The 26,204-nt window shown below is 55.8% G+C and overlaps 2 protein-coding genes across 3 annotated transcripts; both read left to right on the plus strand.

Moving 5' to 3' along the window:
• The first annotated feature begins 5,217 nt into the window (after positions 1-5,217).
• On the plus strand, positions 5,218-15,575 carry CERCAM (cerebral endothelial cell adhesion molecule). Of its 2 annotated transcripts, XM_040631984.1 has the most exons (14): positions 5,218-5,451; positions 6,395-6,505; positions 6,833-6,943; positions 7,115-7,232; positions 7,776-7,910; positions 8,016-8,220; positions 9,620-9,739; positions 10,048-10,124; positions 10,225-10,331; positions 11,435-11,567; positions 13,072-13,199; positions 13,383-13,586; positions 13,991-14,243; positions 15,032-15,575. In XM_040631984.1, exons 1-13 carry the CDS (start codon positions 5,255-5,257, stop codon positions 14,241-14,243), a joined length of 1,899 nt encoding a protein of 632 aa, XP_040487918.1. In that variant the 5' UTR covers positions 5,218-5,254; the 3' UTR covers positions 15,032-15,575. The 2 variants fall into 2 exon arrangements, with proteins under 2 accessions (XP_040487918.1, XP_040487919.1); XM_040631985.1 differs by lacking the exon at positions 6,395-6,505 and having other exon boundaries at positions 5,220-5,451.
• Positions 15,576-17,060: 1,485 nt separating this feature from the next.
• On the plus strand, positions 17,061-18,776 carry LOC103670441 (peptidyl-prolyl cis-trans isomerase A-like). The gene is made up of 2 exons (XM_040631349.1): positions 17,061-17,071; positions 17,357-18,776. Exons 1-2 carry the CDS (start codon positions 17,061-17,063, stop codon positions 17,838-17,840), a joined length of 495 nt encoding a protein of 164 aa, XP_040487283.1. The 3' UTR covers positions 17,841-18,776.
• The last annotated feature ends 7,428 nt before the right edge of the window (positions 18,777-26,204 follow it).

The raw sequence follows: 26,204 nt of genomic DNA on the forward strand, positions 1-26,204 counted from the left end.
CCAAGGGGAAAGATGAGGGGCAGGGGAGCCGGTGGGGGTTAAGCCCGCCCTCAGCTCTGGGTCCTATTGGAACCGGGCTTGGAACCTGAGCTAGGAGGGAACCCAGGCGGGTCTCCTGGACTCCTACCTGCCGAACAGCACCCAGGACCAGGAGCAGGGCGTGGGCTCCTCCCCTGGGCAGGATGCTGGGCTCCCTTGACCACAGAGCAGGACAGGGGCCCAGAGAGCCCCCAACCCAGGAGACGTGAAGCTGGCAGCTGGTAAGAGCTCCATCCACGCATTCTCTCCACCGTGGGCCCCTGTTCCTAGCTTGCTTGGCTGCCAGGCTGTGAGGGCCCCCAACCTTGGGGCTCTGTCTGGGCCCCAGGGTACCTCCAGGCTGCCCCCACCCATGGGCAGGGAAGCTGCACCTGAGACCTCCCACGAGGTGGGGCAGGATAGGCAGAGGGTTAAACGGGTATAGCCAGAGCCACCCGCCTGGGTTCCTGGCCCCCAAGCCCCACAGGCCAGACACCCCTAATTTCTTTCTGGCCAAGGGGGCTTCTCCAGCCCACCTTCCTAACCTCCAGGAAGAGGAGTTTGGCCCCTACCTTGGTGTGCCAGCCTCAGCGACCCCCTGCCTGATGAAAGGCACCCTGCAAAGCCTTTGCCAGTGGGCAGGCCTTGGAGCAGAGGCTCCCAGCCGGGGAAAGAAGGCTCAGGGGAGGGGGACCATTCTTCCGGGGTCTCTAGCGCCCAAAGCCAGACGAAAGCCTGAGGCGCTGGCGCCACCCCCTGGCTCTGGCCAGAACCGCAAGGGCTGAGGGATGGGAGTGAAGATGCTGTGTTGGGGGCGGGGGTGACCCAGGGCCTGGTTAGATGTTGGTTCAGGGTGGTCTGGACCTATTCAGCCAGATGGGCCCAAACCATCTTTTTTTTTTTTTTTTAAGATTTTATTTATTTATTTGACAGAGAGAGAGATAGCCAGCGAGAGAGGGAACACAAGCAGGGGGAGAGGGGCGGGAAGAAGCAGTCTCCCCCCGAATGCAGGGCTCCATCCCAGGACTCTGGGACCACGCCCTGGGCTGAAGGCAGCCGCTTAATGACTGAGCCACCAGGCGCCCCAGGAATTTGCATTTCTAACAGTTTCCAGGTGAGGCTGATGCTGGCCGGTCCAGGGACCACGCTCTGACAACCCTGCTTCAGCGGTTTCTGTGAATTTGGCCCAATATTACCTCCATAGAGTATGTCCTATTATTATATTTTGGGGCAAAAAGTGCGTGGAAACAGCAGCACAGGTGTGTAATCAGCCCACCTCAGTCCGTGACCCACCATACTTCTTTTTTTCCTACCATATTTCTTTTTTTTTTTTTTAAGATTTTATTTATTTATTTGACAGAGAGTGAGAGCACAAGCAGGGGGAGCGGCAGGCAGAGGGAGAAGCAGGCTCCCCGCTGAGCAGGGAGCCTAATGCGGGGCTCGATCCCAGGACTCTGGGATCATGACCCAAGCCTTCGCTTAACTGACTGAGCCACCCAGGCACCCCCAGAGCAATCTTTTTTAAGACAAATCACATCACTACTCTGCTCACCCCCTCTAGTGTCTTCCTATTGCACTAAAAAAAAACCCAAACAAACCTGGCCTCTTCCTACCCTCCCCTGCTCCCTGGGCTCCAACCACCAGCCAAGTCGCTTGTGCTCCTCGCAGGACCTTGGCCTGACCTGTTCCCTCCCTGTGGAACACTCTTCCCCCAGAACTGCCCTTGGCTGGGTCCGCTTATGCCCTGAAATCGCTCCCGTGACTTTTCTGCTCCAGGTTGCCTCCCACCCCCTGCTGCTCCCTGTTCTTGACTGGTTTTATGTCGTTCGTAACATTTACCCTGCCTGGAAACTCTCTCTTACCTTCCTTACCAGTTTGCTTGCTTGCGTCCCGTTTGTCCCCTCTCGGGAACGTGAGCCCCCTAGAGGCAGACGTTGTCTGTGCACTTTCTACCTGACCTTTAGACGTAAGCGCTCAATGAACACTTGCAGAATGAATGGGATTATGTAGGATGCCCTGGCAGGGTATGTCCCCACTGGAGGGCCTGTGGGAGTTGGCCAGAAAGACCAGTTCAGGCAGAGGGAAGCCAAAAAAAAAAAAAAAAGAAGAAGGATGTGGGACGGTCCTAAAGCATGGAGTGTTCAGGAAACTGTACTTTGTCCAAATCGGCTTGAGCAGGAGATTAGCGGAGAGGGGAGGGGAGGGGGAAGGGAAAGGAGTTGGAGAAGGCCCATGCAGGGCCTCGGTGCTCCTGGAGGCGTCTGAACCCTCCACGGACAGCAGTGGCCAGTCCCTGAAGGGTGTTAACTGCAGGCATTTAGAAAGCGTGACTGAGGGCGGAGTGGTTTCTGGGGAGAACGAGTTGGGGGCACGTCTCTGGGAGATGCTGTGGGCCCCGTGGGTGGTGCTGGTGCCCTGAGCCAGGCGAGGGGCAGTGTGGAAGGGCAGAGGTGGCCATGTGCCGGAGATACTGAGGGGGCCGGGCCTGCCCGGACCAGGCGATGGAGTGGGCTGAAAGAGGGATGTGTCATCAGGGATACCCGGCTCTCCAGCTCGAGGGCCTGGGAGGCCGAGGTGCCATTCCCTAGACTGGGGAGGCCACCGGGGGGGTACATTTGGGGGAAAGATTGGGGTTCTGTTTTGAACAGGTGGAATCTTGGGGCACCTGGCTGGCTCAGTCGGTAGAGCATGTGACTCTTGAACTCAGGGTCGTGAGGTTAAGCCCCACACTGGGTGTGGGGTTTACTTAAGAAAAAAAAAAAACAGGTGGAATCGGGGTCGAAATGGGCAGTGGAGACACCTGTGGTTTTCCAGAAAGACGGAGTGGCCCATGCGGTCAGGTGCAAAAGCGAGCCCTCTTGGATAAGGAGGCGATGTCCTTTGAGGGGAGTGACCAGGAGGACCCTGGTCTTGGCAGGAGCAGTTTGGCTAGAGCAGCCTTGGTGTGTGTCGAGCCATGACGGGAGATGAGGAAGGGAGAGCTGGGGCAAAGCACGGGTCCCCATTCCAGAGGTTCGGAGGGAGAGAGAGAGAAGGCTGCGGCTGGGGGCCAGCAGGCAGCTTGCTGTTTCCCCCTTTTAAGCTGGGGGAGATTAAAGTCCTTTGGAATGTCAAAGGAAGCACCCAGAAGACGGGGAGGCTGATGGTCCAGGAAGGGCAAGGGGATGGCATTTGGAGCTTCCAGCACGTTCCATAGTGAGGAGGGGGCCCCTCCACCGTTGTACCAGTCAGGGAGAGCTGAGGCAGGCTTGGGGGCAGGAGATGGACATTTGGAGGCTGGAAAAGAGAGCTCCCAGGTGAGGGCTTCTCTTTTCTCCTAAAAGTAGCAGGGAGAGCCTTGCTGGAGTGGGGGCTTCAGGAGCTGTGAGGTGCCACAGGGGAGAGGGGGCAGGAGCTCCGGGAAACTGGCCCCTTGGGCCTGGTGAGAGTCCAGTTGAGAGTGGAAATCCTGAGTCTGCGGTAGTCCCGCTGTGCCACAAAGCAAGATGGTTATAGAGTTCTCCCGGGTGGGGATGATGGGAGAACCCACAGGCAAGGGAGTCCGTGGCAGGCTGGATCACTGAATGGACTGGGGAAGGAGGAGGGGACAGTGGGAGGCATGAATGCATTCGGAGGAGGAGAAGGAGGAGGAAGAGGACTTGAGGCCAGAGAAGAATCTGGAAGCCTCTGTGACCAATAGGATGGGCAGAGGCTCTGGGATGACTCCGGACGGGTCAGGTGGGGCACGCGGCTTGGCTTTAGAAATGGAATCCCCGTTCTGGGCCTGGGAGTGCCTTCGGGCCAGAGGCAACCATGCAAGGGAAGGGACTCTTTCATGGGGCCTCAGACCTTTCATTGCAGAGCCACTGCCACCGAAGCTTTGACCGGGGCCCGGTGGAAACTTGGGAGCCGCGGTGAAGACCAGCACTCCCGGGTTCAATGCCCCGGCAGACTGCCTGGTCACCAGGCAAGTCCGTTCCTTGCTGGTTCCCCACCTGTCCCCTCCCAGCAGAGACAGTGTGCATAGGCTTAGCCCTCTTCTCACCCTGGGAAGAGCCTGAAAGGAAACCCAAAGCTGCCATAGGAAAGTAGGCCTCCTTGCGGGTGTGTGTGTGGAGGGTGAATGGGAGGGGAGCCTGGCTTCTTCTCCAGTCTTGTCTTCCAGACTCAGCAACTCGGGGGTCAGGCTCCATGCAGAGAGAGGCTTCGAGTGCATTCATTCTCTCAAGGCATCCTTGCAAACCCATCCAGATGAGGACCAGAGGCTCAGGGCAAGTGGCCTGTCTGCCATCACAGCAGATACAGAGCTGGAACCCGCCCCTGGGGCCTTCAGGCCCCTCCCTTTTTGCCCTCTCCTAAGGGAGGCTGGAACCCCCTTTCCATCTCAGCAGGGGCCTCAGGACCCCGATTCTGCCGCAGGGGAGGCTATACCTCCTGCTTTGGACCGGGCTGGGTCAAGGTGCGGGCTCCGTCAAGGTGCGGGCTCCGTGGCGCCCCCTGGGCCTACGCTCAGCCTGAGAGGGGGCTTTGCTCTCTTAAAGGGCCGGAGCAGCGCCGGCGCTCTCGGCGGAGGCGAAGACGACAACGCGCGGAGGACGTCGGGCTCGGGACGAAGCTGGATGGCGCGCCCAGGTCCGGGGGACCCCCGCCCGGCCCCCCAAGCCGGGTGTCGCCGCGCAGGTCTGCGAAGTTCCGCGTGGGTCCGCCAGAGGGCGCCCGGGGGTGGGGGCGGGGGCGGGGCGGGAGCCGGCAGCCCGGCAAGGGCTGCAGCGGGTCGCTCCCGCCCCGCAGGGCTGCGGCTCAGGGCCGAGGGTCGGTTGCGTGGCCGGGGAATCCGGACTCGTGGCGTGGGACGCTCGGTAGAGCCGGATTCCGGCGGGGTGAACGCACCGGGCTTCGGAGTGGAGCGTTCTCAGGCGCCGGGGCAGCTCGGATGCCGTCCCCCCGGACCCTCCCCTCGTCCCCCCTCCCCTCCCCCGCCGGCGCCCGGCCGGGATGGGGCTGCCCCCGGCTCGCGTGTGGGGCGGGTGTCCAGGCCCTGGCCTTCCGCCGCCCCCGGCCGAGGAGAGGACACTTGAGAATCAGCGTGTAGCGGGAGGGAGGGGGAGCCCAGTCTTGGGGGGTACGCTTCCTCCCCCCCTTGTCCGGCCGCCTCGGCCCCGCCCTCGCCCCAAGCCCCGCCCCGGCCGCACCGCCCAGTCCCCTCCGCCAGGCCCGAGCCCCGGGGGCAGCCACCGCCACCGCCCGAGCGCCCGCCATGCCCGCCGCCCCCGCTGCCCCGCTGCTCCAGCTGCTGCTCCTGCTGGGGCCGTGGCTCCAGGCTGCGGGCGTCGTGGAGCCGCCGCTGCCCGCCGTGGTCCTTACCATCCTGGCCCGCAATGCCGAGCACTCACTGCCCCACTACCTGGGCGCGCTGGAGCGGCTGGACTACCCCCGGGCCAGGCTGGCCCTCTGGTGAGAGAGAGCGGGCATTGCCCCCCTCTGGGCATGTACCCCCGGCCCCACAGATAGCCTCCAGTCCCGATGGCCCCCGTCTGCTCCGTCCAGACACCACCCACAGGCCCCCTCCCCGGGCAGACAGGCCCTGCAGGCCCTGAGCCCCTGGACGGGGACCCCTTATCCCCTTGGCCCTGCAGACTCACCTCAGGGACCTTCGGTTGACCCCGGAACACTCACCCCGGCCCCTATTCCTCTGGGGACCTCTTCCTTTCATTTGGGTCCTCCTGCCCTAGCCTCAGAGCCCAAACTCAAGCCCCCGTGGGCCCTGTGGTTGGCTTGACCTGGAGTGGAGCGGGCAGGAACAGCTGGCGCGCCCGGCGTGCCCTGCGTCCCCGCGTGGCAGAGATCCGCAGGCCTGGGGGTTCCTGGGGAGCAGGTGAGGGTGCTGTCTGTCTCCATGCTGCTCTGCAGGGGTCTCCGACCTGCTTCTCGCTGGAGAAGCAAGGGCAGAGCCCCTTCCCTAGAGTCTCTCCCCCAGGCGTCCCCACAGCTTGCCCTGGAATCAGAGGCCCTGGGTCTGTGGAAGCCAGAACAGGGAGGAGTCCCAAGCTGAGGCTGGGGATCAACTTGAGAGGATTGACAAACTACCCCCCGCAGCACACCACAGTTGCGCTGGGGGTGGAGCCGTGGCCTGGGGAGGCTGCCCACAATTACCACAGTTCGGGAGTTAGTGAGTTCCCACCCCTGCAAGACTTGACACGTAGTTAGTCTTCAGTTCTGGGGAATTGGCTTAAAGGGGCAGTAGCACCTAAAACTTGGGATCTTGCTAAGCCCTCTGCGCCCCCCTCGGTCTTGGGAAGCCCTTCTGCACCCCAGAGGTTATGCTCCGTGGCTGTGGAGCTCAGGCCTATCCGCACTTCACAGAGATGTGCCAAGTCGGGTTTGGTCCTTATTACAGTTTTCAGGCAGAGGGAACCAGCAGCTCTTCTGTCCAGTCCGGACTCACAGAGGGGGAGGGACGGACCTGTGAGCTCCTGGCCAAGAAGGAAGGTATCGGGGCATGTGGCAGGTGTGTTCCTCAAAGTTGGGGTACTTTGTCTTTCAAATGCATTCGTGTTCTGGTGTCTCAGCCCATGAGCCCGGCAGGACAGCTGCTGGTTCCAGAGGGAGAACGTGAAGCCCAGAGATGGACGGGCCTCGCCTGAGGTCACACAGTGGGTCGCAGACCTGTGCCTGGGACCCGGTGCTTGCCTTATACTCTGTAGCACACCTCCCACCCCTGCAGCACCCAAGCCTCCAGCCTCACTGGTCTTGGCGCTCTAGGGGTCAAGGCTGCCTTGGGATTTGGCCCTTCTGTGCCTGAGCCCCCTCACCCTTCTTCCTCCCGTGTCCCCAGGTGTGCCACGGACCACAACACGGACAACACCACGCAGATGCTGCAGGAGTGGCTGGCTGCTGTGGGTGACGACTACGCAGCTGTGGTCTGGAGGCCCGAGGGGGAGCCCAGGTGGTGACTGGGGGGAAAGGTTCTTGGGAACAGGGGCAACAGCTGCAACCCAGAGAGGAAAAGGAACAGCCGCAAGCCACCGCCTCCAGGCCAGGGCTCTGTCCGCTGCCCTGCCACAAGGGGGACCACGTGCACCTGCCCCCAGGGAAACTCTGTCTCTTTACCCTCTAGGTCCTACCCAGACGAAGAGGGTCCCAAGCACTGGACCAAAGAAAGGCACCAGTTTCTCATGGAGTTGAAACAGGAAGCCCTGACCTTTGCCAGGGACTGGGGGGCTGACTACATCCTGGTAAGAAAGCCTGGCTAGGGTGGCAGTATCTGTCCCTGACAGAAATCTGGGTGCGACCTAACCACTTGTAGCCTGGACCCTTCAACTAGCAACCTGGGTCAGAACCCAGACCGGATATTGAGCTTGGATTCCTGTGCTTGAGCTCAGATTAGCTACGAAGCCTGGATCCCTGAGACAGATTGCAGGGTGTATACTGAGCCTAGGTTCCTAGGCTAGAGCCCGGAGTATAAACTGGGCTTGGTTCCCCAGACTAGAACTCAGCGTAGGTCTTTGGCTCTACTCCCTAAGTCAGATCTAGAATAAAGCTGTTAGATCAGTAACTCAGGTCGAATCTCTGGACCCAATCCTGGAGTCAGTGCTCCAGACTAGATCCGTGGTCCAGAAATAGGCCTACTGGTTTATAGGTTAGAACTCTCTAATGGGGCACTGTTGGATCCCAGGAGATAGGCAGGGTCTCTGGCAATCTAGAGGGATCCCACTCAGTGACTCCTTGGGGGTACAGCCCAGACAAGGCTAGGGTCTGTGACATCCCCCTCTCCAAAGTTTGCCGATACAGACAACATTCTGACCAACAACCAGACGCTGAGGCTTCTGATAGAGCAGGGGCTGCCCGTGGTGGCCCCAATGCTGGACTCCCAGACCTACTACTCCAATTTCTGGTGTGGGATCACACCCCAGGTAAGGCTGGGGACGGGGGCCTTGGGGTCTGTGGGCCGTGGCAGGGGGGCAGTGTTCTGGGGATGGAGGGACCCCGTCATAGTTCAGAGTAACCCCTTTCCCCAGGGCTACTACCGCCGCACGGCTGACTACTTCCCCACCAAGAACCGCCAGCGCCGGGGCTGCTTCCGGGTGCCCATGGTCCATTCCACCTTCCTGGTATCCTTGCGGGCTGAGGGGGCAGCCCAGCTCGCCTTCTACCCCCCTCATCCCAACTACACCTGGCCCTTCGACGATATCATCGTCTTCGCCTACGCCTGCCAGGCTGCTGGTGAGGACCAGCTCTCCATGAGCATCCCTGGAGGCTTCTAGGTCTTTGCACATGCTGTTCCCTCTGCTTTATACACCCTTCCCCAGTCTCACATCCATCCTGTTAAACTCCTGTTTGTCTGGGTCGTAGCCTTTCTTGAGCCCACTGCCCTGGGAGGCTCGATGTCCTTCTGGCTCCCATCATGGCACTTCCATGTATTCCTTCATTAGGCAAATATTTATGGAGCACCCACATGTGCCTCGCCCTGGGGAGACAGCGGTGAGCAAACCCAGGCGGTCTCTGCCCTCCTGGAACTTCCAGTCCAGTCAGTCCAAGGATCACACAAATCAATGTCCAATCGCAGCCATGACAGGAAGGAATGCTTCTTGATCCTACGTGCTCAGGGAGCTTAGACCAGAGTAGATCTGGTCAGGGAAGGCTTCCTGGAGGGTGTCAATTTTGAGGCTGAGATCTGACGTATGGGAAGGCATGAACAAGAGCAAGAAAGAGCATTTCGGGCAATAGGACCAGCAGGTGCAAAGGCCCTGCGGTAGAAGGCAACGTAAGAAGGCAGGGGACAGGAGCACAGTAAGTGAGGGGAGGCATGGCAGAGGCTGAGGCCGGAAAGGTAGGCAGGGGCCAGCCTATGTGGACCTGAACACTGGGCAGCCATCAAGGAATCCTGCAATTGGCTTCACACACTGAGAAGAACACTCGGGTGTTGGCATATTTTTAAGATGCAAATTACCTAGAAGTGTTTGGGCTAGGCCTGGTTGAATCCAGTCCTGAGAAGAGTCAGAGGTGAGAGTGAGATAGAAACACCGAGTGTTGGGAAAGGGTCTTGAGAGGACTGCACTGGCGAATTCAGGGAGAAGGAGAAGTGACGATGTAATCCCATGCTGCGGCCCCTGAGCAAGCAGGGTGCCCACAGCGGCCAGAGCGGGGGGCGTGTTGTCCTTGGCTTTTTCGAGCAAGAGGTGTTGGTGAAGTCTGTGCAGGTGTGCAAGGCAAAAAATTGTATCAGGTGCAAAAGGCAAGCGAAGGGGTCTGGGCACGAGGTGATGGTGCTGGAACCAGGCGGGGTGGCGGGGACGGGACGTGGGGAGCTTTAGCGCGTGGAGCAATGGCCTGGCCCGAAGGCTATGGTCAGGTGGGAGTTTGCTTGCTCCTGCCTCCCCATGATCCCTCAGGGGCAGGGCTGTCCTGCTCGCCACCGTCCCCCAGCACCCAGCTGGTGCTCTAGACGTGACTGTTGAATGCAGAAGCCATCTCAGCAGAAAGGTCCCTCAGACATTGTTTGAGTCAAGCCCTTTCTCCCTCCAACCCCACATCTGGGACACTGAGTCCCAGAGAGGACGCCTGCCTTGGGTTCCAAGAGCCCTGCCCCCCGCTGCAGCCCTCATTCAGCCTCTCTCCGCAGGGGTTACGGTCCATGTGTGCAACGAGCACCGTTATGGGTACATGAACGTGCCCGTGAAATCCCACCAGGGGCTGGAGGACGAGAGGGTCAACTTCGTCCACCTGATCTTGGAAGCGCTAGGTGAGGGCTGGGAGCCGGGGGCCTGCCACCCCTGTGCCCCTTTTCTTGGGCCCGGACCTGACTGGGCAGTGGGCATGGGGTCCCCGCCTCACCTCTAACTTATTCCCTGACTCTGGGCAAGTCCTTTTCCCCGCCGAGCCTCGGTGTCCCCGTCTCTACGATGGAGACAGGTGGATCCTGTGATCTTCGAGGGCCCTTCCTCCTGGGTGTTCTGCCAAGGGGGCAAGAGTGAGGTGGGGGGCGGGACTCCAGGGTCACTTTGACAAGAGCCAGTAGGGATTCATAATAGGGGGGTACTTTCTCTGCAGTGGACGGGCCCCCTATGTGGGCCTCCGCGCATGTGTCCCGGCCCCCAAAGAGACCCAGCAAGATGGGATTTGATGAGGTAAGTTCTGTCAGCCTGCAGAATTGGGGTCGGGCAGTGGGTGGGCTCTCCCCTCCTGCTCCACCCCCCCACACACACTCACCTTCCCTGCCTCCTCTAGGTGTTTGTCATCAGCCTGGCCCGCCGGCCCGACCGCCGGGAGCGCATGCTAAGCTCGCTCTGGGAGATGGAGATTTCTGGGCGGCTGGTGGATGCTGTGGATGGCCGGTGAGGCTCCCCGGGGGTGGGGCCCTGGGCAGCTAGGGGAGCAGTGTGGTCCCCTGGAGCGCCCTGGGATTGGGAAGAGCAAACAAATGAGTGGGCTGAGTTTGCTGGTCTAGGAGGTGCTCAAACAGGGCCTGAGTGAGTCTGTCTTAGAGAGTCCCAGGGCGCACGGACACAGAGCAGGGTGGCCCCCTCGGCCTACTGGAGGAAGGAGGGCGCGGTGGTTAAGGCCCAGAGTCTGGAGCCTCTAGGCTTGCCTTCCAGCTTTGCCGCTTACCGGCTGGGTGACCTCTGGCAAGTCACCGCCTCCTCTCAGCCCGGCCGTGTGAATGGCAGATAATTGTGCCTTCCTTCTAGGACTTTTTTTTTTTTTTTTTTAAGATTTTATTTATTTGACAGAGAGAGACAGCCAGCGAGAGAGGGAACACAAGCAGGGGGAGTGGGAGAGGAAGAAGCAGGCTCATAGCAGAAGAGCCTGATGTGGGACTCGATCCCAGATCGCCGGGATCACACCCTGAGCCGAAGGCAGACGCTTAACCGCTGTGCCACCCAGGCGCCCCTCCTTCTAGAACTTCTAAGGGCTCGGCGAGGACTTAGCCAGGGCCTGACACATAGGGAGTATTCCCAAGGTTGGGTGTCTTTATTATTACCAGGCTTACTCCTCTCTGTCTTGGACTTAGGGCCCTGATGGGTGGGGGTGGGGGTGGGGGCCAGTCCTGTAGCCCTGGGGAACCAGAGGTCACACGGCTGCACTTGCCCACAGCTGTTGGCCCCTTGTGCCCCCAGCCCTTTCAACGGCAGGATGTCCATCCTCTCCTCTGCCCGAGAAGCAGATGCCACGTCCCCCACGTTCATCATGGGGAGCATGCCCCTCGGGCTGCTGCCCATCTCCCCGTGCTTCTATTCCCTCCCTCGAGGGTCACCCCGGCTTTAGGTGGCTCTGGTTCCCCGGGTTGTCGCCAACGCCTTCAGGCCACATGAAGCAGTAACAAGGCTGACACCTTTAAATTAAACTCCAGTGTGACTGCCCCCAACAGGCATAGGCCAGGCGCCCCGGAAGGGTCCCTGGCAGGCACCCCTCACCCCATGATCCCCGTCTCCCTCAGGACACTCAACAGCAGTATCATGAGGAGCCTCGGCGTGGACCTGCTCCCTGGCTACCAGGACCCCTACTCGGGCCGCACACTGACCAAGGGCGAGGTGGGCTGCTTCCTCAGCCACTACTCCATCTGGGAGGAGGTGAGGACCCCGCCCTCTTGGCCCCTGCCCCCACAGAGAGAGCGGGGGGCCACCCCATTCACTGCTCTGTGCTCAGCACCCAGGGGAACCAATGGGTGGATGGACATACTAACGAAGACCTGGCCAGCAGCTTTAAATCTGTGCGGTCAGCCCTGTACCATATCCATTCTGTAGTCTCTACAGAGCACGGCCCGTGTGCTAGGAGGTCTGCTGCTCTAAGAATGCAGAGAGGAACAAGGCAAAGCCCCTCTGGCCCTTCTGGGGCTCGGGGACCAGAGCAGGACCCGGAAACCAGGGAGGAACCAAGCTTGCCATGGAGGGGATTTGGACAGACTGTCCTGGAGCGTGGATTGGCCTGCGTTCCTGGCCTGGTGTGGGGTCGGGATGGACCTCACCACCGAGGGGCAGCGAGAAGAGCCTTCTGGGCAGAGGAAAACAGTGGGACAAAGGCCCTGAGGCAGACAGCAACTGTGTGTTGGGGGGGGGAGAAGAAGGGCCCGGGGCTTGGTTCGGAAGCCTCATCTTAGGCTGGCAGGAGGGTGGTGGTGAGCACTGGTGAGAGGTCACTGCCTGGCTACTGTAGGAGGGACCAGAGGATTGGCCCTCCAAGGGGCAAGGGCCCCTCCAGGAAGCAGCACCGATCTACTCCTTGTTTTTATTTTCCACTATAGCCAAAATACAAGCAGGGGAGCCTTTATATACATATATATATATACTTTTTAAAGATTTTATTTATTTATCTGATAGAGAGCAGGGAGCACAAGCAGGGGGAGCAGCGGGCAGAGGGAGAGGGAGAAGCAGACTCCCCGCTGAGCAGGGAGCCCCATGCAGGGCTCGATCCCAGGACCCTGGGATCATGACCTGAGCCAAAGGCAGATGCTTCACCGACTGAGCCACCCAGGCGCCCTGTCTTCTACTGTCCCTGAACAGATCGAAGGATGACTTCCGTTGCACCGTTTACTGAGCTGATTTCATGTTCTTTTCACATTTCCGGAAGTTACACACATAACTTTTTCTCAGGGACCGTGGGGGGATCGTCTCCCCCCCCACCCTCAGCCAGCCCAGCTTCCTTTAGGACAGCTCAGGAGGCCAGGTGAGGAGCTGGGCCCGGAGTCCAGCAGGTGCGGGTTCCACCGAGGGCTGTGTCCTTGGACAAGTGGTTGCATGTCCCCGCATCTCTGTGTCCTTACTGCAGTACGGGGACATCGTGTGTCCTGCCTCCCGAGAGCCTCAGTGAATGCAGTGATGGTTATGATTGCCATCATGAGTCTACTTGGAGAACCAGACCGGGGGTCTGGAGGACCTTGAGTGCCGGAGCCAGACGTTGGGACTTCAGTCCCCAGGCGGTGGGAGCCCCAGCAGGCTTTGGAGCAGCTGAGGGATGTGGCCAGGGCTGAGCCTTTGGCATATAACGGAGGCCAGGGAGAGTCTGTCGGTGTCAGGCAGGTGGAAGGGGACAGCCTGAATGTAAAGAGCCTCCCCCCGCTCCACCCCATTATCGCAGGTGGTTGCCAGGGGCCTGGCCCAGGTCCTGGTGTTCGAGGACGACGTGCGCTTTGAGAGCAACTTCAGGGGGCGACTGGAGCGGCTGATGGAGGAGGTGGAGGCAGAAAAGCTGCCATGGGACCTAATGTAGGCCGCCTGCACCTCCAGATGGGGGGGGCTTGGGAGGGGAGAGGGGCGGCCTCTGGGGCTCTGCCTCCTTCTGTTGGGAGCCTGGCCAGTCCTCCGCCTGAGCCTGGCCTGTGGGATGTGACGGGGGAAGGGGTCCTCGGACACCCCAGGACCCACAGCGACTCCTGGTTCCCCTCGCAGCTACCTGGGTCGGAAGCAGGTGAACCCCGAGGAGGAGGCAGCCGTGGAGGGGCTGCCCCATCTGGTGGTGGCCGGGTACTCCTACTGGACCCTGGCCTATGTCTTGAGCCTGGCAGGTGCTCGAAAGCTGCTGGCCTCCCAGCCCCTGCGCCGAATGCTGCCTGTGGATGAGTTCCTGCCCATCATGTTTGACCAGCACCCCAAGTGAGTCTCCGATGGGGGCCGGGCAGGGTCAGCTCATCCGGGGAGCCCGCCTCGGTGACTATTAAATCCCCATGCTGGGTACCCAGGGAGACCGAGGCTGAGTCACTTCTTCAGGGTCGCCAGGGAGTGGCCCAGCCTGGTCCTGGAGTCAGACCAACTGCGGTGTAAATTCTGGGCTGCCCGTGTGGTTCTTAGTCAAGCCACTTCCCTGTTCTGAGCCTCAGTTTCCCCATCTGGAAAATGGGGAGAATAGGACCCCTGCTCCTTGAGTTTGTTGTGCAGTCTCGAGGGGGAGGGCAGTGAGGTGAGGTGCTTCGGACAGGTGAGGTGTCCGGCCCCAGGCAGGCTGGTGGTGGGACTGGCAGGCCCACCTCGCCCTCCTGAGCCTGCCTCCTGCCTTGCAGCGAGCAGTACAAGGCACACTTCTGGCCGCGGGACCTGCGCGCCTTCTCCGCCCGGCCCTTGCTCGCTGCCCCCACCCACTACGCGGGGGATGCCGAGTGGCTCAGCGACACGGAGACATCCTCGCCCTGGGACGATGACAGCGGCCGCATCATCAGCTGGAGTGGCTCTCACAAGACCCTGCGTGGCCCCCGCCTGGACCTGGCTGGCAGCAGTGGGCACAGCCTCCACCCCCACCCCCGGGATGAGCTCTAGGTGAGGGCGGAGCTGGGAAGAGGACCTCAGCCCCGTGTGCCTCGGTTTGCTCGCCCCTTCTAGGCTGGGTCTGGCTCTCTGTTTTCCCCTTCTCAGCCTGCCTTCTCTCCTCCCTCTCTCTGGCTCTGCTCTGTCTGTGGCTCCCTGCATTTCTGCGTCTACCTCAAGCTCTCTCTCTCTGTTCTGTCTGTGGCTCCCTGCATTTCTGCGTCTACCTCAAGCTCTCTCTCTCTCTCTCTGCCTGTCTCTGTCTCTCGGATCTTCTCTGTGTCTTTTTCTTTTATTTTTAAGATTTTATTTATTTATTTGACAGAGAGAGGGAGAGAGAGAAGAGAACAAGCAGGGTGAAAGGCAAGCAGAGGGAGAGGGAGAAGCAGGCTCCCGGCGGGCATGGAGTCCGATGTGGGGCTCGATCCCAGGACCCTGGGGCCATGACCTGGGCCGAAGGCAAACACTTAACCAGCTGGGCCACCTAGGCGCCCTCTGTCTCTTTTTCTTTTTCTTTTTTTTTTTTTAAGATTTTATTTATTTGTTTGACAGAGACAGACAGCCAGCGAGAGAGAGAACACAAGCAGGGGGAGTGGGAGAGGAAGAAGCAGGCTCATAGCGGAGGAGCCTGTTGTGGGGCTCGATCCCATAACGCAGGGATCACGCCCTGAGCCGAAGGCAGACGCTTAACGACTGCGCCACCCAGGCACCCCCCATCTGTCTCTTTTTCTGTCTCTGCCTCTGGATATCCAACTCTGGTTCTTTCTGTTTCTCTCTTCATGCCTCTTCTGTCCCCCCAGGTCCAGGCGGGGACTCCAGAGGAGCGCCCAGGAGCGGGCTGCAGCTGGCCACGGAGCAGAAATGGAAATGGCTGCAGGAGACGCCACCAGGAGCCACAGACCCCATAGAGACCGGACCGTCACCTTAGGCATGGCCACTCTGCCCTCTGGCCCCGTCTTGCATCAGGAGAAACCACTCTGAGATGGGTCCCCTTCCCTGAAGGTCATGTAGAGAAAAGGCAGGGCTCACAGGCCCTCTCACCCTTCCCGGCCTGACTCAGGGCCTGGGGTGGAGGGAAGGAGAGGGGCTCCCCTGCCTTCGGTTTCAAGCTGTACGGACACCAGGAGCCCTGCCCTCTCCACGGACCCAACTGCTGGGGCCCCTGTGCTACCTTCTACCTCCACCTCAGCCCCCTCCCCACTTGACAGCTGGGTCTCAGCTGCCTGGGCCCATCCTCTCCCCTGGCCGCTGGGAAGTGCAGGGAGGTGGGAGGAGGGCCCTGGCAGACCTGGTGCCTGGCACATAGCAGGCCCTCAATAAAAGCCAGCCGGTACTTGCACTTTATATCTTTAACTCCTGGACAAGCCCCTTTGTGCATCACGAGGTCTGGGAAGGAAGGGTTCCCGATCTGTGGATGAGCTGTTGGAGACACAGAGGGGAGGGCAGCCTGGGGGAGGAGTCGGGCCTGGCATCACCATCTCCTCACCAGGTGATCTTGAGCAGATGCCATCCCTCCCTGGCTCTCAGTCTGCTTGGTGGTGAAGGGGACGAGGAAGAGAAGCATGTCAGGGGCTGGGTGGGTGTAGAAGGGCCTGGCCCGGAGCCCGGCCCACAGTGGATGCTCCCCCACTGGAGCCGTCCTGGGCATCACCAGCCTCACCTCGCTGGGCAGGGTGGGCCCGGACCCAGGGCTGCTGAGCCTCCTCCCCTTTGAATCTTCCCTTGTGCAGGTGCAACCCTGCCCTGGAGAGGGATTCGCGAGGTGGACCAAGGCTCCCCTCTGGCCCTAACCCATGTGGCCACCAGAGGGCGAAAGAAAGCAGAACATGGACCTTGTGGGCCAGGGCGCCCTCTGCTGGTGTGGGGCCCGCAAGGGGAAAGGGAGCCTGGGGCATTCGGAATCTCCCCCGTGTGCTGCGGGGCTACCTACAGCAGCTCCATGTTCTTCTGCTCTCTTGTTTGGAAACTGCTGGCCTTCCTCCCCCTCCGTCCCCCCCTCCATCCCCCCCTCCATAGGGTCAGGTATCTGGGCCCAGCAACGGTCTCCAATGCCTGCACTCGGGCAGCTGGAGGGGCTAGGGAGGTGGCTCCTCACTGGCGGTGGCTGCCTTGGCCTCCACCAGCCCAAGACTGGCACTGGCATGTCTAGGTTTCCTTCTTCACAGGAGCCCCCTCCCATGGCAGCCCCTTGACTTGGTTGTACAAGCACCAGGGTCCTGGCAGTCAGACGGGCACCCCCTGAGGTTAGACTATCCCTTGGTTCTGTCCTGGGGGTGAGGTCCAGTTGACCTGGCTTTGGTCCTGGACCTGGCATGGCTGTGAAAAGCACTTTGCGTCAAAGCTATTGGACAGGTGCTTTGTTAGTTCCAAGAGTGAAAGCCATTGATTCCAGATGGCTATGACCGTGAGCAAGTCCCTTCTCTCCAGGCTTCCGGTGTCCCCTTCACTCATTAAAACAACCATTTATTGAGCCCCTCCTATGGGCCAGGTTTAGGCATTGTGGACACAGCAGTGAATAAAAGTGCCCCCCAAATCCCTGACATTCTAGGAGGGAGACAGACAGAAATAAATAAGTAAATATTAGAGTGGTAGGTGCTATAGAGCAAAATGAGGAAGGAGACATCAAATACGGTCTGAGAAGTTAACATCTGAACAGACTCGGAGGTGAGGGGGCAAGCTGTGGGGATATCTGAAGGAAGCCCATTCCAGACCAGCAGAACAGCATATGCAAAGGTCCTGAGGCAGGAGCAGGACTGGCAGGTTGAAAAGACAGCAAGGAGGCCAGTGTGGCTGGAGCAGAGTGAACAAGGCCTGGAGGGCTTGGGGATGATGGAGCCAAGGTCAGGGCAGAGCACCGAGGGCCTTGGAGGACATTCTGGCTTTTACTCTGGAACAGGGAGCCCCGAGGGTTTGAGGCCAAGAAATGACATGGTCTGACTTATTTTAACATGATCACCCCAGCTACAGCACTGAGAATAAACTGTAGGTTGGCCCAGGGGAGAAACAAGGAGAGAAGTTAGAAACCTACTGTAAGAATCCAGGTGAGACACGATGGTGCCTCAGACCAGGGTGTTTGCTGGCAGCGGGGCGGTGAGAAGGTAGAGCCGACAGAATTTCTAGAGCAGGATAGGAGGCTTTGCAGATGCTGACACCACCACCCAGAGCCTCCCTGCGCTGCTTAGCCATGGTCAACCCCACCGTAGTCTTGAGCTGCTGGGCTGCACCTCCTTCCAGCTGTTTGTAGACAAAGTTCCCAAGACAGCAGCAAACTCACATGCTCTGAGGCCTGGGGAGGAAGGGTTTGGCTCCTGCTTTCCCAGAAGGATTCGGGGATTTCTGTGCCAGGGCAGTGACGTCACACACCATGAAGATACGAGGGGCAAGTCCATACAGAGGGAGAAGTTTGATGATGAAAATTTCATCCTGAAGCACACGGGTCCTGGCATCTGGTCCATGGCCAATGCTGGGCCCCACACAAATGGTGCCCAGTTTGTCATCTGCGCTGCCAAGCCCGAGGGGCTGGAGGGTGAGCCTGTGGTCTTTGGTAAGGTGAAAGAGGACACGGAAACCATGGAGCGCTTCGGATCCGGGAATGGCAAGACCAGCTAGGTCACCAGTGCTGTCTGCAGACGGCGCTGATAAATGGACTTGTGCTTTACCTTGGGAGGGCACCCCCCTCCCCACCTGCCCGCGACGTCCTACGGTCTTTGTGCTCTCATAGTAGGTCTTTGTGTTCCACGTGGTCCTTATCCGCCTCCCAGTCCAGCTGGACACAAGAGTGAAGTGTGAAATAAAAACCAAATGACAAACAAGGGAAAAAAAAAGAGAGAGAGAGGAATGGAGGGTGATATTCAAAGTTTGGGGCCTGAAATTCTGGAGGAACGGAACGGCCATCAGTTGAAATGGAGAAGACTATGGGTGAGGCTGGCTGGGGGGAGGGGGCAGGCAGGATCCGGGGGCGGCCGTCAGGTAGTAGTTGATGTAGGAGCCTGGGGTTCAGGGCTCAGGTCTGGACCCAAGATAGAAGCTTGGAATCCTGTCCTGACCCAGAAACCCCGGCCCTAAACCACACACTGCAAACCACCCCACCCTGTCCCATTTCCTGGCGAGCTTGTTAAAAGGCACATGACTGCCCCCCTTGTGTTCCCGCCAGCCAGGTCCTGATTCAGTAGGTTGTGGGTGAGGTCTGACTCTCTGAACTTCCTGCCCCAGGTGACTCTGAGCAGCGACAGCGCCCAGAACTCCCGCTAAATCGACACACAGTGAAATGGACTTGGATGCTTTTTGCCGAACGTAAACAGTCCTGTTACCACCACCGCAATGACGATGTGGGATATATTCTGCCAATTCCCCGACGCCAGCCTGCAGTCAGCACCGTTCTCCCACCCTAGCCCCTGGAAACCACAGATCTGGTTTCTGTCCCTATGGTTGTGCTGTTTCCAAACTACCCCAGGGACACACTCATGTAGTATGTGGCCTCTTGTGTCTGCTTTTAATGGGTATAACGTTTTATTTGGAAGTTTTGTACAAAACTGAACTTTAACACCTTCCCTAATATGTTACACTACGGTTTCTTTTTTCTTTTCTTTTCTTTTCTTTTCAAGATGTTATTTATTTATTTGACAGAGAGAGAGATTGAGAGTGAGAGCGCAAGCAGGAGGAGCAGCAGAGGGAGAGGAGAAGCAGGCTCCCGCCAAGCAGGGAGTCCGATGCGGGGCTCGATCCCAGGACCCCAGGACCATGATCTGAGTCGAAGTCAGACGCTGAACCACTGGAGCCACCCAGGCGTCCCGGTCTCAAACTTTAGAGGTCATCTGAATCACCTGGAGAACGTGTTCAAACACAGGTTACTAAGCCCCATCCCTGGAGTTTCCGATTCCGTAGGTCCAGGGTGGGGTCCCAGATTTACACGTCTACCAAGTTCCCTGGTGGTGCTGATTGACGCCGGTGGTGCGGGGACCACACTTTGAGAACCACTGGTTTGGGCAGCCGCCAAACCAGGATCTCAGTGTATGCAGAGTCCATCTGGTCTCAGGGGCCCAGGGCCAGCGAGGGGCTGGCTGGTCAAAGGGTCAAGGGGGAGCCTAAGCCTTGATAAGGCCTGGGAGAATTTTCTCTCCACCAGCACCACCCACGGCGTGAAAGAAAAAGCCGGCCGGCTCTGGAGCACAGAGTCCCTTTTCCCCCGGGGCAGTATTGTGACAGTTGCATCACGGCCCTGGAGGACGTGCTCTGGGATGGAAATCACTGGTAATCAGACCCTTGGGCAAATGGAGAGGCTGGAGCCTGAGCCAGGGGCTGGGGCATGGTACTGAGGGGCCTCCCTCTGCTGTTCGTGGCTCCCAGGGTTGGGGCCCAGCGCCGGAGCTCCTCGCTAGCTTTTCCTTTACCTGTGGTTCTTTCTTTTCTTTTCTTTTTTTTTTTTTTAAAGATTTTATTTATTTATTTGACAGAGATAGAGACAGCCAGCGAGAGAGGGAACACAAGCAGGGGGAGTGGGAGAGGAAGAAGCAGGCTCATAGCAGAGGAGCCTGATGTGGGGCTCGATCCCATAATGCCGGGATCACGCCCTGAGCCGAAGGCAGATGCTTAACCGCTGTGCCACCCAGGTGCCCCTACCTGTGGTTCTTTCTAATTCACATTCATTGTAGAAATTTGGAAAGACAAAACGAGCAAAATAAAATCGTCAGTGTTAACATTCTGAGATAGTGTCTTCTGGTTTAAAAAAAATTTTTTTTTTTTAAGTAGGCTCTACACCCAATGTGGGACTTGAACTCACGACCTTGAGATCAAGAGTCACATGTTCTACTGACCAACCAGCCAGGTGCCCCTAAAAAAATTTTAATCTCTTATTTCTTTTTTTAAAATGATTTTATTATTTTATTTATAAGTAATCTCTATACCTATCATGGGGGTTGAACTCACAGCCCCGAGATCAAGAGTCGCAGGCTCTACCAACTGAGCCAGCCAGGCGCCCCTCAATCTCTTATTTTTTAAGCTGAGTAGTGGCTCCATTAGTGTTTATTATTTTTTATTCTTACATCTTTATTTTATTTATTTATTTATTTTTTAAAAGATTTTATTTATTTATGTGACAGAGAGACAGCCAGCGAGAGAGGGAACACAGCTGGGGGAGTGGGAGAGGAAGAAGCAGGCTCCCAGCGGAGGAGCCTGATGTGGGACTCGATCCCATAACGCCAGGATCACGCCCTGAGCCGAAGGCAGACGCTTTAACGACTGCGCTACCCAGGCGCCCTATTCTTACATCTTTAAACTGAACATGAGCACTATGTTACGGGTTGAATTGTGTCCCCCAAAAGTTCTGACGTTGAAGTCCTAACCCCTAGTACTTCGGAATGTGACCTATTTAGAAACAGGCAGTTAGTTAAGATGAGGTCGTATTGGAGTAGACTGGGCCCCTAATCCAGTATAATTGGTATCCTTATAAATGGGGAAAGTTGGCCCCAGACGTGCACACAGAGAGAATGTCCTGCGTGGACTGGAGTTCTGCCACTGAAGAACCTACCAGAAGCCAGGAACCTACCAGAAACCTACCCTAGCGCCTTTGGAGGGAGCATGGCCCTGCTGACAACTTGCTCTCAGATGTCTCACCTCTGCAACTGTCAGACCGTACATTTCTGTTGTTTAGGGCACTCAGTTTGTCGTATTTTGTTATAGTAGCCCTAGCAAACTGATACACATCACATGCCCTCTTTTGAAAATATAGTTCACAATTAGAATTTTTTTCAAAAGTACCACGGAGAATATACAAGAGGGACATAAGAAACACCTTCTACCAGAAACTTGCATTCTTTACCCTATGAATTTCTTTTTTAAAAAAATTATTTGAATTTTAATTCTTTTAAAAGATTTTTATTTATTTGAGAGAGAACGAGAGAGGGAGCGCGGGCATGGGGGAGGGGCAGGGGCAGGCAGGCAGAGGGAGAGGGAGAAGCAGACTCCCCGCTGAGCAGGGAGCCCGACGTGGGGCTCGATCCAAGGACCCTGAGATCATGACCCGAGCAGAAGGCAGACAGTTAACCCACTGAGCCACCCAGGCGCCCTTTCTCTATGAATTTCTTTTTTTTTTTTTTTAAAGATTTTATTTATTTATTCGACAGAGATAGAGACAGCCAGCGAGAGAGGGAACACAAGCAGGGGGAGTGGGAGAGGAAGAAGCAGGCTCATAGCAGAGGCGCCTGATGTGGGGCTCGATCCCACAACACTGGGATCACGCCCTGAGCCGAAGGCAAACACCGAACCGCTGTGCCACCCAGGTGCCCCCTCTCTATGAATTTCTATCTACATTTCTCCCCAGCCACCCAAACATCTGCATAAGCCTTACACTGAGCTTTCAGTTTACAACCTCAACATGGTTTTTCTGCGCTATCTCACTAGTCTCTTCAGCGAGTTTGTAATCTGTTGATTTTTTTCTGACTACAAACATATTCCCTTGTAAAAAATACTTAAACATTACAGGGACGCCCGGCTGGCTCAGTCAGTAGAGCATGCAATTCTTTTTTTTTTTTCCAAGATTTTATTTATTTATTTGACAGAGAGAGCGCACAAGCGGGCAGAATGGCAGGCAGAGGGAGAGGGAGAAGCAGACTCCCCACTGAGCAAGGAGCCTGACGTGGGGCTCGATCCCAGGACCCTGAGATCATGACCAGAGCCAAAGGCAGATGCTTAACTGACTGAGCCACCCAGGCGCCCCAGAGCATACAATTCTTGATCTCAGGGTTGTAAATGCAAGCCCCACGTTGGGTGTAGAGATTATTTAACAAACAAAAACAAGCAACTTGGGGCGCCTGGGTGGCGCAGTCGTTAAGCGTCTGCCTTCGGCTCAGGGCGTGATCCCGGCGTTCCGGGATCGAGTCCCACATCGGGCTCCTCCGCTGGGAGCCTGCTTCTTCCTCTCCCACTCCCCTGCTGTGTTCCCTCTCTCGCTGGCTGTCTCTCTGTCACATAAATAAATAAAAAATCTTAAAAAAAAAAACCAAGCAACTTAACCATTACAGAAATTCACAACGTACCAGTGAAGAGCTCTCTCCTAATTCCATCTTCCAGCAATAACAGTTCAGTGTATATTCCTCCAGATTCTTTTGACCTGCTGGCGGTAACGTGCTCACGCGGTTTTTGTGCAGAGATGGCATCATAGCCCTGCTCAGTGTAGCACCTCACCTTTTATTTATCTCAGTTACACGTCTGGGGATCTTTCCATGCCTGCATAATCCATCTTAGCATATTTAATGGCTGTGTAGTATTTTCTGAATATATGTGACATAATTTATCAAGCAGCTAGGATTGATTTTTCATCCTTCTACAATATTAGTCATTTTAAGTAGGGCTTAGGGCAGACAGACCGGTGTGTTGAGATCTGGTTCTATGAGATCCTCCCTGCTTCACCCTGACTATCCTCTATTGTTTATTTTTCTTTTCTTTTTTCTTTTTCTTGCCTTTAAGTTTATTTATGTGTTTATTATTGTTAAAATCGAAATACAGCTGACACACAATGTTACATTAGTTTCAGGTGTACAACATAGTGATTTGACAAGTTTATACACCATTCTGTGCTCGCCACAACTGTAGTGACCACCTATCACCATGCAAAGCTATTAAAATATCATTGATTATATTCCCTATGCTGCGCCTTTTATTCCTATGACTTCCTCATTCCGTGACTGGAAGCCTGTATCTCCCACCCCTTCACTCATTTTGACAGCCCCCCCCAAGAACCTTCAGTTTGTTCTCTGTGTTTATGGGTCTGTTTCTGCTTTTTGTTGATTTATTCATTTGTTCTGGTTTTTAGATTCCACACATAAGTGAGATCACATGGTACCTGTCTTTCTCTGTCTGACTTATTTCATTTAGCACAAGATCCTCGAGGTCCATCCATGTGGTTGCAAATGGTAAATATCTTGTTTTTTTAAAAAGATTTTATTCATTTATTTGTCAGAGAGAGAGAGAGAGTACAAGCAGGGGGAGCAGCAGGCAGAGGGAGAGGCAGGCTCCCCACTGAGCAGGGAGCCCCATGCAGGAATCAATCCCAGGACCTTGGGATCATGACCTGAGCCAAAGGCAGAAGCTTAACCCAGTGAGCCACCCAGGTCTCTGCAATTTCTCATTTTTTTATGGCTGAGCAATATACCATTTTGTATACACACACACACACACACACCACATCTTTATTCATTCATCTATCAGTGGACGTTTTGGCTGCTTCCATATCTTAGTTATTATCAATAACACTGCAGTAAGCATACAGGTGCCTTTAGCTTTTTGAATTAGTGTTTTCATTTTCTTTCTTTTTAAAAGATTTAATATTTATTTAGTTAGTTACTTGGTTAGAGAGGGAGAGAGAGAGCAGGGGGAGGGGCAGAGGGAGAGAGAGAATCTTAAGCAGCCTTCATGTAGCATGGAGCCTGACTCGGGGCTCAATCCCAAGACCCGGAGATCCCGGCCTGAGCTGAAGTCAAGAGTCAGATGCTTAACTGACTGAGCCACCCAGGTGCCCCTTAAACACTTTTATTTTTAAGTAATCTCTACCCCCAACATGGGCCTTGAAGTCACGACCCAGATATCAAGAGCCACATGCTCCACCCACTGAGCCAGCCAAGCACCCCTATTTTTAATTTTTTGAGGAACCTCTCTCTACACTGTTTTCTATAGAAGCTGCACTAAGTTACATTCCCACCAACGGTGCATGAAGGTTCCTTTTTCCCACATCCTTGCCAACACTTGTTAATTCTTGTCTTTTTGATACTACGTTCTTTTTTTAAGATTTTATTTATTTATTCGACAGAGATAGAGACAGCCAGCGAGAGAGGGAACACAAGCAGGGGGAGTGGGAGAGGAAGAAGCAGGCTCATAGCGGAGGAGCCTGATGTGGGGCTCGATCCCAGAACGCCGGGATCACGCCCTGAGCCGAAGGCAGACGCTTAACCGCTGTGCCACCCAGGCGCCCCTTGATACTACGTTCTGACAGGTGTGAGGTGACATCTCATGGAGGTTTTGAGATTTTATTTATTTATTTATTTATTTAGAGAGCTTGAGCTGGGGTGGGGGGAGGTAGGAGGGGCAGAGGAAGAGAGAGAATCCCAAGCAGACTCCACACGGAGAGCAGAGCCTGACACGGGGCTCTATCCCATGACCCTGAGATCAGGACCTGAGCCAAAACCAAGAGTCTGATGTTCAATCAGTGGAGCCGCCCACGCGCCCGTCATTGACATTTTGATTTGCATGTCCCTGATGATGAGTGACGTTGAGCATCTTTTCACGTGTCTGTGGGCCACCTGGATGTCTTCTTTGGGAAAATGTCTATTCAGGTCCTCTGCCCATCTTTTAATTGGATTTTTTGTGTTTTTTTGGTGTTAAGTTGTTGGAGTTCTTTATATATTTTGGATACTAAATCCTCATTGGATATATCCTTTGAAAATATCTCCTCCCATTCAGAGTTTGTCTTTTCATTCTGTTGATGATTTCTTTCATTGTGTGAAAGCTTTTTTATTTTGGGGTAGTCCCAAGAGTTTATTTTTGCTTGTGGAGACATACTGAAAAAATGCTGCTAAGACCGATGTCAAAGAAATTACTGCCTGTTTTCTTCTAATTACTCTCTATTTGTAACTGCGCTGGGCCACTCATCCTTGCACCAGCTTCCAGAGAGAACTAATGTGCACAGGGTGTGCACTGTGCAAACGCATGTTGCCTGTCTTTAATTGGCTTTTGCTCCAAACCCATAAGGCTTCCTGGTCCATGTGGAGCCCTCTTTTTGACTGGGCTACAGGCAAGCCTGAGGGACACCTCTCCCTCCTTTCCCTGAGTCTCTCACCCCCATGGGAGGGTAAGAAGGGGTCAGTCCAAAGACAATCACATTGAGGAAAAGAAAGGCTGAAAGGAAATTTCTCTTTAAGGTCCAAATCTTTGCCTACCTTCTTCCCCTCCTCCTCCTCCTCCTCCTCCTCCTCCTCCTTCTTCTTCTTTTAAGATTTTTATTTATTTATTTGACAGAGAGGCAGCGAGAGAGGGAACACAAGCAGGGGGAGTGGGAGAGGGAGAAGCAGGCTTCCCGCTGAGCAGGGAGCCCGATGCGGGGCTCGATCCCAGAACACTGGGATCCTGACCTGAGCCGAAGGCAGACGCTTAACGACTGAGCCACCCAGCCGCCCCTCTTTGCCTGCCTTCTTGATGATTATGTTAAAATTCATTCCTAGGGGTGCCTGGCTGTCTCAGTTGGTAGAGCACGTGACTCTTGATCTTGGGGTTGTGAGTCCCAGCCCCATGTTGGGTGTAGAGATTGCTTTAAAAAACCTCCAAAAATCAAATAAATAGAAATAAAACCTTAAACACCAACATCCTCTTACACCCAGCTGTTTAGGAATATTACATATATAGTTTTTTTTTTTAATTTTTAAAAGATTTCATTTATTTATTTAAGAGAGAGAGTGAGCACAAGTGGATGGGAGGAGCAGAGGGAGAGGGAGAAGCAGACTCCCCGTTGAACAGGGACCCTTGGATCATGACCTGAGCTGAAGGCAGATGCCTAACTGACTGAGCCACCCAGGTGCCCCAGTTTTGTGTTGTTGTTGTTGTTGTTAACATATAATGTATTATTTGTTTCAGGGGTACAGGTGTGTGATTCATCGGTCTTACACAACACACAGCGCTCACCACAACACATACCCTCCCCAGTGTCCATCACCCAGCCTCCCCATCCTCTCTCCCCCATCCTGTCCAGCAACCCTCAGTTTGTTTCCTGAGATTAAGAGTCTCTTATGGTTTGTCTCCTTCTCTGGTTTCTTCTTGTTTCATTTTTTCCTCTCTTCCCCTATAATCCTCTGTCTTGTTTCTTAAATTCCACATATTAGTGAGGTCATATGATAATTGCCTTTCTCCGATTGACTTATTTTGCTTAGCCCAATACCCTCTAGTTCCATCCACATTGTTGCAAATGGCAAGATTTCATTTTTTGATGGC

The sequence above is a fragment of the Ursus maritimus genome, unplaced genomic scaffold (assembly GCF_017311325.1).
Source record: "Ursus maritimus isolate PB19 unplaced genomic scaffold, ASM1731132v1 scaffold_17, whole genome shotgun sequence".
In the NCBI taxonomy this organism is placed as follows: Eukaryota; Metazoa; Chordata; class Mammalia; order Carnivora; family Ursidae; genus Ursus; species Ursus maritimus.